The 13455-nt window shown below is 40.0% G+C and overlaps 1 protein-coding gene across 1 annotated transcript in view; it reads left to right on the top strand.

Annotated features, from left to right (window-relative positions):
- LOC144980224 (ATP-binding cassette sub-family A member 2-like) overlaps positions 1-13455 on the top strand; it is a 99939-nt gene that overhangs the window by 65973 nt on the left and 20511 nt on the right. Inside the window, exons 27-38 of the mRNA XM_078927821.1 lie at positions 517-729; positions 1400-1595; positions 1965-2077; positions 2869-3012; positions 5726-5932; positions 6499-6805; positions 7579-7811; positions 8508-8706; positions 10328-10433; positions 11578-11753; positions 12160-12334; positions 13279-13394. Of these exons, the coding sequence (XP_078783947.1) occupies positions 517-729; positions 1400-1595; positions 1965-2077; positions 2869-3012; positions 5726-5932; positions 6499-6805; positions 7579-7811; positions 8508-8706; positions 10328-10433; positions 11578-11753; positions 12160-12334; positions 13279-13394 (2185 nt within the window). The remainder of the gene's footprint in view (positions 1-516; positions 730-1399; positions 1596-1964; positions 2078-2868; positions 3013-5725; positions 5933-6498; positions 6806-7578; positions 7812-8507; positions 8707-10327; positions 10434-11577; positions 11754-12159; positions 12335-13278; positions 13395-13455) is intronic.

Here is a 13455-nt window from a genome sequence, read left to right as displayed (position 1 = left end):
ATTAGTATTATTATTATTATTATTATTATTAGTATTATTATTATTATTATTATTATTATTATTATTATTATTATTATTATTATTATTATTATTATTATTATTATGATGATTATTATTATTATTATTATTATTATTATTATTATTATTTTATTATTATTATTAATTATTTTATATTATTATTATTATTATTGTTATTATTATTATTATTATGATTATTATTATTATTATTATTTATGATTATTATTATTATTATTATTATTATTATTATTATTATTATTATTATTATTATTATTATTATTATTATTATTATTATTATTATTATTATTATTATTGTTAATACTATTACTATTATCAAATTATTTATTCATTTTTAATTGGTTTATTTTTCCTTTGTAAGTTTGTCTTTGAGTTTTGTTAGTCACTGTTTCATCCTGTACATATTAATTCAGATCTCTATCACACACCAGTGCCTGCTCCCTGTTTTGTCACTTTGATATTTTCATACTTTGGATACAGGTCGGACTATCCTGCTGTCCACTCACCACATGGACGAGGCAGACTTCCTGGGTGACCGGATTGCCATCATCTCCAATGGACAATTGAAATGTTGTGGCAGTTCCATCTTCTTGAAAAATATGATTGGGGAGGGATATCACCTCAGGCTATCCAAGATGGATCCCAAGGATGTCAGCGGACAGGAACAGGAAGGAGATGATCAACAACATGGAGGTTAGCTCTCTTTTGTGGGATTTGGTGTCTGGGATATGATATGTATACAGTAATGATCAAAAGTAACGTGACAATTTTTATGTGCTCTCCATGGCCAGAAATAGTCAAAGTAATTAAATTCTGCGTACAATGGAAACAAATATACTCATATATATTTAAATCACTAAGCACAGGTATCGAATTCTGGTCTGAGCAGTGCTTAAAACTGTCTGGAGTTACTTCTCTTATTTCCCTTTGAAACGACGAATTGTTAGAATTTCAAGTAGGCAGCTCTGTACGTCCATCAATCAAGCTGGTTTTGGATGGAATCACTTGATGATTCCTGAATGGAATCACTTGATGATTCCTATTTGAATCACTTGATGATTCCTATTTGAATCACTTGATGATTCCTATTTGAATCACTTGATGATTCCTGAATGGAATCACTTGATGATTCCTATTTGAATCACTTGATGATTCCTATTTGAATCACTTGATGATTCCTATTTGAATCACTTGATGATTCCTATTTGAATCACTTTATGATTCCTATTTGAATCAGTTGATGATTCCTATTTGGCAAAAGGTTTCATATCATGGGTGTCATTTATCTTTTGTCTTGATGGAATAAATAATCACAGCATACTTTATAACCCCCCCCCCCCCCCTTATCTCCCCAACTTTTTAGGAATCCAAACCCCTCAACCTCACCCTACTGGAACCAAAAAAGTTAAACTGGACTCCCCATGCTGTGAGTCAAAAGTGACGACATTCGTCAAAAAATATGTGTCGTCTGCTTATGTGGTATCTGAGACTGGCAGAGAACTTCACTATATCCTGCCGTTTGAGGAGACGAAGAAAGGCGGTTTTGAAAAACTCTTCAGGTATGGATAACTTCAGGGTTTGTGTTCTGTGATTAGTGTGTTGTGTTTGTTCATTGATTAGTGTGTTGTTTTCTCATTGATTAATGTGTTGTTTGTGTTCATTGATTAATGTGTTGTTTGTGTTCATTGATTAATGTGTTGTTTGTGTTCATTGATTAATGTGTTGTTTGTTATTGTTAAGTGTGTTGTGTGTGTTCATTGATTAAGGCCTTGTGTGTGTTCATTGTTCAAAGTTGAACATTTCTGTAGTTAGTCTGGCTTTAACATGGTGTACTAACGTTTTCATTGGTTTTATTATTGGATTTGTGGAAGCTGTTTTTATTGCTTGTTGATTCCAATTGAAATGCCAAACTACCATGTCTTGTCCAGCAATCTAGACGAATCCCTGTCAGACTTGAAGGTTGACAGCTACGGGGTGATGGACACCAGCCTAGAGGAAATTTTTCTCAAGGTCACAGAGGCTGCCTATATGGAAGAAGAAGGTGAGTAACTCACTTGTATTGTTGAATAATGGTTGGTGTATTGAGAATGGATCAATGCTGCTCTAACGGTAGTCTGTGGACCATGGAGGTCCTATGATGATGATGTAGTAGTAGTACTAGTAGTTGTTGTTCACCACCACCCTATCATTACCATCATGATCATTTTCATCATCACCATCATCATTGCTATTATCAATATTATTTTAATGAGAATAGCCACCATACAAATCTAAAGAGATTTAAAATTACGTCATCAATTTTTTGTTGTGGACATGCTAGAATTGCGTAGAATAGATTATCCTCGCAATGAAAGTCGAACGTCAAAAAGGACTATTACAACCTTACATATTTTCTTCGTATTAATTTGAGTCAACTGATGATAGAATTAGTAAGAAATAAAAAGAAAGTTTGCAAGTTACTCGTATATCAGTCTGTAAAAAATAGTTTTATTACTTTTATTTGGAACAATTGTGATCACGAACCCTATTTATTTTTTAATAGTAGATTATTATTATGATTATGATGATTATTATTATGATGATGATTATTATTATGATGATGATGATTATTATTATTATTATTATTATTATTATTATTATTATTATTATTATTATTATTATTGTTATTATTATTATTATTATTATTATTATTATTATTATTATTATTATTATTATTATTATTATTATTATTATTATTATTATTATTATTATTGTCATTATTCTTGTTTCATTCTGCACTCATCCAAGTCCTCAACTCATATTTTGTCTTCTTCATTTATTTCACTGTGACAGGCGAGGTAGAAAAGCAGATGGAGTCGTTTCCAACAGACAGACCATCCAGCCCCATGTATAGTCCAGTTCACGCACCGTCCCCCACATCCATCACCCATTCATCACTTGATCTCCTGGACGTAGGACACAGCAATGGAGTCTCGGGTTAGTGCTTTTCTAGCAGATGGATTGGGGTTTTTTTGGTGAAAAAAAGTAACTGCATGAGGATCTAAAATCATTATTTGTTCATGGGAGTCCGGCATTTGGCCAGTTAGACCTTTCAAAACCCTCAAAGACAAAGTGATACAAAGCTGCTAGAAGCTGTGAATTGTAAAAAGAAAGGAACAAAAATGAAAATGATCGCTTTGGAAAAGAATAAAATACCAAACACAGAACATTTTGGGCTCAAAACCCTTTTTCAGCCAAGGGTTTTGAGCCTGAAGCGTTTGGTGTTTGGGATTCTGTTCTTTTTACAAAGCTGTTATTCTCATTTTGTTCCTTACTTCTTAAAACCGTGGAGGCAACAGAGAAAGAAAAAAGGGAGAAAGGATCTTTTCTTATTGGTAGGAAAAAGAATAATTTAAGATTCCTTTACACATGCTTTTTTGGAATTCACAGTGCATTGATAATTGCTGCACAAGCTGACCAATGAGAGAATGTGAGTAAGGAGCCTGTTCAAAGGACTCAGCTAATCACTGCTCAGAGCAGGATTCGATCCCTGGGCTTAGTGATTTAAAGGCGAGTGTCATACCACTGAACCACATAGGTGCACATTATGATAACTGATGATTGTTGATTGTTTTTACTGTCAAATTGTCAAATCTTTATGTCGACCAAATCTAAGCTGACAATCAAACAGGCAAATAAAAATAATATTCGGAAATGACAACTATAAGATTTTACAATGCAGAAAAATATTCCAAATTCCAAGAATCCATTGATTGTGAGGTTGTGTCACCAGAGAATGAACGGTGTGTCACCAGACAATGAATGGTTGTCACCAGATAATGAACAGTGTGTCACCAGACAATGAATGGTTGTCACCAGACAATGACGGTGTGTCACCAGACAATGGACGGTGTGTCACCAGACAATGGACGGTGTGTCACCAGACAATGGACGGTGTGTCACCAGACAATGACGGTGTGTCACCAGACAATGGACGGTGTGTCACCAGACAATGGACGGTGTGTCACCAGACAATGGATGGTGTGTCACCAGACAATGGACGGTGTGTCACCAGACAATGGACGGTGTGTCACCAGACAATGGACGGTGTATCACCAGACAATGGACGGTGTGTCACCAGACAATGGATGGTGTGTCACCAGACAATGGACGGTGTGTCACCAGACAATGAACAGTGTGTCGACACCAGACAATGAATGATGTGTCACCAGACAATGACGTGTGTCACCAGACAATGACGGTGTTTCACCAGACAATGATGGTGTGTCACCAGACAATGATGGTGTGTCACCAGACAATGAACAGTGTGTCCACACCAGACAATGAATGGTGTGTCACCAGACAATGAATGATGTGTCACCAGACAATGACGGTGTGTCACCAGACAATGATGGTGTGTCACCAGACAATGACGGTGTGTCACCAGACAATGACGGTGTGTCACCAGACAATGAACAGTGTGTCCACACCAGACAATGAACAGTGTGTCCACACCAGACAATGAATGGTGTGTCACCAGACAATGACAGTGTGTCACCAGACAATGACAGTGTGTCACCAGACAATGAATGGTGTGTCACCAGACAATGGATGGTGTGTCACCAGACAATGGATGGTGTGTCACCAGACAATGGACGGTGTGTCACCAGACAATGGACGGTGTGTCACCAGACAATGGACGGTGTATCACCAGACAATGGACGGTGTGTCACCAGACAATGGATGGTGTGTCACCAGACAATGGACGGTGTGTCACCAGACAATGAACAGTGTGTCGACACCAGACAATGAATGATGTGTCACCAGACAATGACGGTGTGTCACCAGACAATGACGGTGTTTCACCAGACAATGATGGTGTGTCACCAGACAATGATGGTGTGTCACCAGACAATGAACAGTGTGTCCACACCAGACAATGAATGGTGTGTCACCAGACAATGAATGATGTGTCACCAGACAATGACGGTGTGTCACCAGACAATGATGGTGTGTCACCAGACAATGACGGTGTGTCACCAGACAATGACGGTGTGTCACCAGACAATGAACAGTGTGTCCACACCAGACAATGAACAGTGTGTCCACACCAGACAATGAATGGTGTATCACCAGACAATGAATGGTGTGTCACCAGACAATGAATGGTTTGTCACCAGACAATGAACAGTGTGTCCACACCAGACAATGAATGGTGTGTCACCAGACAATGGACGGTGTGTCACCAGACAATGAACAGTGTGTCCACACCAGACAATGAATGGTTTGTCACCAGACAATGAATGATGTGTCACCAGACAATGGACGGTGTGTCACCAGACAATGAACAGTGTGTCCACACCAGACAATGAATGGTGTGTCACCAGACAATGAATGGTTTGTCACCAGACAATGAACAGTGTGTCCACACCAGACAATGAATGGTGTGTCACCAGAGAATGACGGTGTGTCACCAGACAATGAACAGTGTGTCCACACCAGACAATGATGGTGTGTCACCAGACAATGATGGTGTGTCACCAGACAATGATGATGTGTCACCAGACAATGATGGTGTGTCCACACCAGACAATGAATGGTGTGTCACCAGACAATGAATGGTGTGTCACCAGACAATGACAGTGTGTCACCAGACAATGATGGTGTGTCACCAGACAATGAACGGTGATTACTGTTGTGTATCCCACAGATGTCCACCTCAATGACCCTGACAGATCAGACTGTGTTCCACTCCTGGGGGGTGGTGATGTCATTCTGGAGGATTTCACCTTGGAAGGTCAAAGGGCACAACGGTTATTGGATGGCAGACATGGAGATAAGCGGGAGGATGGTGGAGTGATTGGTGGGGGAGCTGGGACGTCTGCTTCATTTCCTATTGGCTTTCACTCCGATTCTGGTTAGTATTTCAATACAGGCCATAAGGATTGTATTATCTACACCACACTTACACATTCCCCGATTCTGGTTAGTATTTCAATACAGGCCATAAGGATTGTATTATCTACACCACACTTACACACTCCCTGATTCTGGTTAGTATTTCAATACAGGCCATAAGGATTGTATTATCTACACCACACTTACACACTCCTGACTGGCTCCAAACCCACTGGACCAATCGTCTTTTTGCATGGTGTTTACAATTGGCATGAAGACATTATGAGATTGATTCGACACATGATGATTTTATCAAAAAAATCAAATTTGTTTCTCAAATCCCATCGAAATCAGACGTCATTATTTTTAGGATGTGGGTTGTGTGTCAAAGATCTGGTTAGCAAGTAAGACAATGAGATTGGAGTACTTGGAGTGAATCAATACCAGTTAGCAATTTTTCTCATTGTTTTGAAAACAATCAATTTCTTTAAATTTATACAAACCGTGTTCCATTCTTGACAATGTGAAAGAATTCTCCTATACAAAGCAACACAAAATTTACCTCTCATGCTCATTTGTCCCCAGGTCACCAAACTCCCAGAATCCTCTTGGAAGGACGAGGAAGTCACATGATGCACCCCAAACTGCTTCTGGCCAATCATTTCAAGGCCGTCATCATCAAACGCTTCCATTACATCACACGAAACTGGCGATCCCTCTTCTCCCAAATTATCCTACCAGCCATCTTTGTTGCCGTAGCAATGACTGTTGCCTTAGCAGCGCCCTCTGTAGATGACATGCCTCCTCTAGAGTTAAGTCCCATACAATACCTCAATGTGACACGACCCAGGGGAAACTTTATCCCTTTCACCAATGAGAGGATGAGTCATAGGTAAGCTGGATTAGAAATAGCTATAATAATGACAATAATAATAATGACAATAATAATAATAATAATAATAATAATAATAGTAATAATAAGGATGATAATGATGATGATGATAATTATAATAACGATTATAATTATAATTATAAAAGTAACACAGTTGTCTTATTTAAGATGTATATGGTTTCCTATGATAATCATAGTTATCAATTCTGGCCAACGGTCAGATGATCAATAAGGTCGTTTAATGAAGAGGTAGGAAGACATGGAGGATGATAACATGTTTGGTCCATGACCAATTCTGTTCAGAGGTAAATTCTGTCAGTCAAGCAATTACTTTGCATTGTAGAGGCATTCACAAGTCTATTTTGTGCCACGCATGCATTGTACAGGCATTCACAAGTCTATTGAATGCCACTCACACATTGTACAGGCATTCACAAGTCTATTGAATGCTACTTACACATTGTACAGGCATTCACAAGTCTATTTTGTGCCACTCACACATTGTACAGGCATTCACAAGTCTATTGATTGCCACTCATACATTGTACAGGCATTCACAAGTCTATTTTGTGCCACTCACACATTGTACAGGCATTCACAAGTCTATTGATTGCCATTCACACATTGTACAGGCATTCACAAGTCTATTTTGTGCCACGCATGCATTGTACAGGAATTCACAAGTCTTTTGAGCTGGACCTGGCTCTTTGCCTCATCTGAAGAACACACCTCATGAATCTGGTATCTCACTGCATTTCTATTTGATTCCACAGGTCAAAGGTGAATCCCCTTGATGCCGATTCCTACCAGCTTCAAGAAACCCTGGCCATGCCGTCTGGTGTTGGAGCTCACTGTGTTTTGCAGTCCCCAGATATCAGAGTGGTCAATGGTAGTTGGTGCTTCAATGAGAAATGCAGGTGGCTGATAGATGCCCATGAACACATGTCTCCAGATCACAGGCATCGTTATGACACACACTACATCAATGTGTCGTATAACCCACTCAGTAAGTCACTCAAACACATCTCTATGACACACACTACATCAATGTGTCGTATAACCCACTCAGTAAGTCACTCAAACACATCTCTGTGACACACACTACATCAATGTGTCGTATAACCCACTCAGTAAGTCACTCAAACACATCTCTATGACACCCACTACATCAATGTGTCGTATAACCCACTCAGTAAGTCACTCAAACACATCTCTATGACACACACTACATCAATGTGTCGTATAACCCACTCAGTAAGTCACTCAAACACATCTCTATGACACACACTACATCAATGTGTCGTATAACCCACTCAGTAAGTCACTCAAACACATCTCTATGACACACACTACATCAATGTGTCGTATAACCCACTCAGTAAGTCACTCAAACACATCTCTATGACACACACTACATCAATGTGTCGTATAACCCACTCAGTAAGTCACTCAAACACATCTCTATGACACACACTACATCAATGTGTCGTATAACCCACTCAGTAAGTCAGTTAAACACATTGACACCATCAGCTCAATTTTTTTCTGCCTTATACATGAACTTCGTATTATCTCCATGGAAATGTGTTTATTTAGGTTCATATTTTATTATTATTATTATTATTATTATTATTATTATTATTATTATTATTATTATTATTATTATTATCCTTATTTTAATTGTCCATCTCTGTCCACCCAGACCCTTCATATTCCACCAAAAAGTTTTACCCACAAGGCTGTTCCTGCAAGGCAAATGGTAACGGCTTCATTTGTCAACACAACGACTACCAAAAACCACCTGGATTCCGTGTTGTCACTCTTGACATGATGTCCAACATTACAGGTCAAAGGTCGGAGGACTACCTTCTCTACACCACCCACGATACAGAGAGGCACAGGTTTGTGTATGACAGGGATAGACCAGAGAGCTGGCACTGGTGTTATATTGTAGATACAGAGAGGCACAGGTTTGTGTATGACAGGGATAGACCAGAGAGCTGGCACTGGTGTTATATTGTAGATATAGAGAGGCACAGGTTTGTGTATGACACGGATAGACCAGAGAGCTGGCACTGGTGTTATATTGTAGATACAGAGAGGCACAGGTTTGTGTATGACAGGGATAGACCAGAGAGCTGGCACTGGTGTTTTATTGTAGATACAGAGAGGCACAGGTTTGTGTATGACAGGGATAGACCAGAGAGCTGGCACTGGTGTTATATTGTAGATACAGAGAGGCACAGGTTTGTGTATGACACGGATATACCAGAGAGCTGGCTGGCACTGGTGTTATATTGTAGAATTGGGAAAAAGTCTGTAGGAATCAATGGCAGACAAAGCTGTTAGAAAAAGAAAAGAAAAAACTCGTTGTAACCTGACGTGCCTGATACAATTTTGCTGTCCGTCTGGATTTTAATGTGTTGTATTAGTCGTAGTCCTTCAGAGCCACGAGGCCCATGGAGATGAAGTTTCTCCAGGTTTATAGGGCGTGAAATGGGACAATAACCATCATCATCATCATCTTCATCACCACCACCATAACCAAAATCATCATCTTTATCACCACCACCATAACCAAAATCATCATCTTCATCACCACCACAATAACCATCATCATTATCACATTGCCATTTAAATCCAAGATTTGCCCCAAAAAATTTCCCAAATTTTGTCTGTGGAAGGTTGGCATGTATGGATGTTATTGGACAAGCAGTAATAGGTCTTGTCTATATTTGACATCCACAAGCAGTAATAGGTCTTGTCTATATTTGACATCCACAAGCAGTAATAAATTTTGAGTTTATTTGACATCCACAAGCAGTAATAAATCTTGTCTATATTTGACACGTCCACAAGCAGTAATAGGTCTTGTCTATATTTGACATCCACAAGCAGTAATAGGTCTTGTCTATATTTGACATCCACAGCAATAGGTCTTGTCTATATTTGACATCCACAAGCAGTAATAGGTCTTGTCTATATTTGACATCCACAGCAATAGGTCTTGTCTATATTTGACATCCACAAGCAGTAATAGGTCTTGTCTATATTTGACATCCACAAGCAGTAATAGGTCTTGTCTATATTTGACACCCACAAGCAGTAATAGGTCTTGTCTATATTTGACACCCACAAGCAGTAATAGGTCTTGTCTATATTTGACACCCACAAGCAGTAATAGGTCTTGTCTATATTTGACATCCACAAGCAGTAATAGGTCTTGTCTATATTTGACATCCACAAGCAGTAATAGGTCTTGTCTATATTTGACATCCACAGCAATAGGTCTTGTCTATATTTGACATCCACAAGCAGTAAAAGGTCTTGTCTATATTTGACATCCACAAGCAGTAATAGGTCTTGTCTATATTTGACATCCACAGCAATAGATCTTGTCTATATTTGACATCCACAAGCAGTAATAGGTCTTGTCTATATGTGACATCCACAGCAATAGGTCTTGCCTATATTTGACACCCACAAGCAGTAATAGGTCTTGTCTATATTTGACATCCACAGGTATGGAGGGTTGGTGTTTGGGTTGGTACAGAAATACGTCCCAGAGAATTTTGGACTGAATGCTCCCACCTTGTTCAAAAAGTTGGCAGTGAGGAATGTGGCAACGGTAAGGATGGAGAATGCTGACTCTATCATGGAATCATTGGCTGACTCTATCATGGAATCATTGGCTGACTCTATCATGGAATCATGACTCTATCATGGAATCATGACTCTATCATGGAATCATGACTCTATCATGGAATCATGACTCTATCATGGAATCATGACTCTATCATGGAATCATGACTCTATCATGGAATCATGACTCTATCATGGAATCATGACTCTATCATGGAATCATGACTCTATCATGGAATCATGACTCTATCATGGAATCATGACTCTATCATGGAATCGTGACTCTATCATGGAATCATGACTCTATCATGGAATCATCGTTGTATCTTTGGCTTTCTCTATTTATTGCTGACATAGGCTTCCCTTCATCGACAAAACTCAAGATTGTAACATTTGTAATAAATTTATTTATTTATATAGTAAATTTTCAGGAGTGTACCATCCTTAAAATGTTGCACAATGCTTCATTTCTTTGCCTTGTAGGCCATAAGGAATGATAATTGCATTTCATACAGTACAAGTGACCAGTAAGACGAATCCTTCGGAGCAACACTCTTACAATATCAGTTATAAACTATTGCCAAGTGCTCATTCTTAGCTTGCATGAGTGAGACAATGTGTAGAAAGTGCCTTTCCCAAGGATACAATGCTAGGACTTGATTTTTATTACAATCACTGTCACCCATCTGACCACTGACCCTGCTTAGCATTGCTGTTTAAAGTAATTTAACTTTTTGTCATTTTAATAATAATAATAATAATAATAATAATAATAATAATAATAATAATAATAATAATAATAATATCAGCCACCCTACACCTGAGTATGGTGAGAGAATGTGAGTAAAGAGCTTTTTTCCAAAGACTCAGCTATGCAGCACTCAGATTGGGTCTCAAACCCTGGACCTTCTGATTGGAAAGCGAGAGTCATACCACATAGCTGCATAACAAACAGCTACTGTCACTGTGTTTAACAATCCAAAGAGATATAAAGAAGTAAATTTTTATTTTTTTAAAAACAATACACATGCACGCAATGTTAGCCCTTTAATTTGTCAGTAGATTTAGAGTTTTCATGTGACTGATGAAGGATGAGAGCTGAAACGTTGTACATGTTGTGTTTCCCCCAGACCTGGTTCAACAACAAAGGCTACCACTCCATGGGGGTTTACCTGAACAGTTTGAACAATGCCATCCTGAGAGCTAATCTCCCCAGTGCCAAAGGCAACCCTGCAGCCTATGGGATAACTCTGTACAACCATCCGTGGAATGAAACCAATAGCCGCTTATCCTCCTTGAACTATATGTAACTACTTATTTATTTCATGAATTAATCTATGAATGGATGTGTGTGTGCATGTGTGTGTGTGCGTGAGTGTGCGTGTGTGTGTGATGTGTAACCAATGCCCTGAATGATCACGTCAACCCTTTAAATTCTTCATCCCGTCATACAGTACAGTTTGTCATCCAATATCCCAAATAAAACACTAACATAAATAATTACCACCTCCAAGCAACTCAATCTGGGTGGTGACCTTCCATTACGATAATTGAGCTCCTACTTCTGGTCCCACCATCATCATCATCACAACCACCAGCACCATTGTCACAACCACCACCATCATCATCAACCCCCCCAACCACCATCACCGTTATCATTACCACGACACAACAATCATCATCATTATCCCCCCTCCCCTCTTTATCCCCAGTCTGGAAGGATCCGATGTGCTCATCTCCATATTCATCATTGCCGCCATGTCCTTTGTGCCTGCCAGTTTTGTCGTTTTCCTGGTCTACGAGAGGTCCACCAAAGCCAAGCATCTCCAGTTTGTAACTGGCATGAGTCCACTCATGTACTGGACTGGAAACTATGTCTGGGATATGGTAGGTGTCTGATATCTATGTATCTAGACCCCCCCCCCCCCCTGGGATATGGTAGGTATCTGATATCTATGTATCTAGACCAACCCCCCACCCCCCTGGGATATGGTAGGTATCTGATATCTATGTATCTAGACCCACCCCCCACCCCCCTGGGACATGGTAGGTGTCTGATATCTAGTATCTAGACCCACCCCACCCCCCCCCCCCACCCCTGGGACATGGTAGGTGTCTGATATCTAGTATCTAGACCCACCCCCCTCCCCCAGTCATGTACTGGACTGGCAACTATGTCTGGGATATGGTAGGTGTCTGATATCTATGTATCTAGACCCCCCCCCCCCTGGGATATGGTAGGTGTCTGATATCTATGTATCTAGACCCCCCACCCCCCTGGGATATGGTAGGTGTCTGATATCTATGTATCTAGACACCCCCCCCCACCCCCCTGGGACATGGTAGGTGTCTGATATCTATGTATCTAACCCCCCCCCCCACCCCCCTGGGACATGGTAGGTGTCTGATATCTATGTATCTCGACCCCCCCCCCCCCACCCCCCTGGGACATGGTAGGTGTCTGATATCTATGTATCTAAGACCCACCCCCACCCCCCCACCCCCCTGGGACATGGTAGGTGTCTGATATCTATGTATCTAGACCCACCCCCCACCCCCCTGGGACATGGTAGGTGTCTGATATCTAGTATCTAGACCCCCCCCCTTCCCCCCCCCCCCCCTACCCATTAAAAAATCCTTCATGGCCAAACATCCTTCTCTGCCTCTCTCTCTCTCTCTCTCTCTCTCTCTCTCTCTCTCTCTCTCTCTCTCTCTCTCTCCCCCCCCCCCCCCCCCCCCCCTTCTCATTCTGTGTGAATTTGGATTTGATGGTGTTTTGAGATATTTTTTAATTGTGAATACTTTGACTTCCTGATTCCATCCCACTGCAGGCCAATTACGTGATCCCAGCCTTCATGTGTGTCATGATTCTACTCATCTTCCAAATCCCAGCGTATGTGTCGTCCACCAACCTGCCTGCTGTCATTGCTTTGTTCCTGATGTATGGGTAAGTCTTCCTCCTCACCAACACCACTTTTAATCTGTGCTAGTTCAATTATGAAGGAAGT

Source organism: Berghia stephanieae, chromosome 9 (genome assembly GCF_034508935.2).
Source record: "Berghia stephanieae isolate SIO BIC M18660-M18661 chromosome 9, UCSD_Bste_1.3, whole genome shotgun sequence".
Taxonomy (NCBI): domain Eukaryota; kingdom Metazoa; phylum Mollusca; class Gastropoda; order Nudibranchia; family Aeolidiidae; genus Berghia; species Berghia stephanieae.
This window is presented reverse-complemented; position numbering and strand designations above follow the sequence as displayed.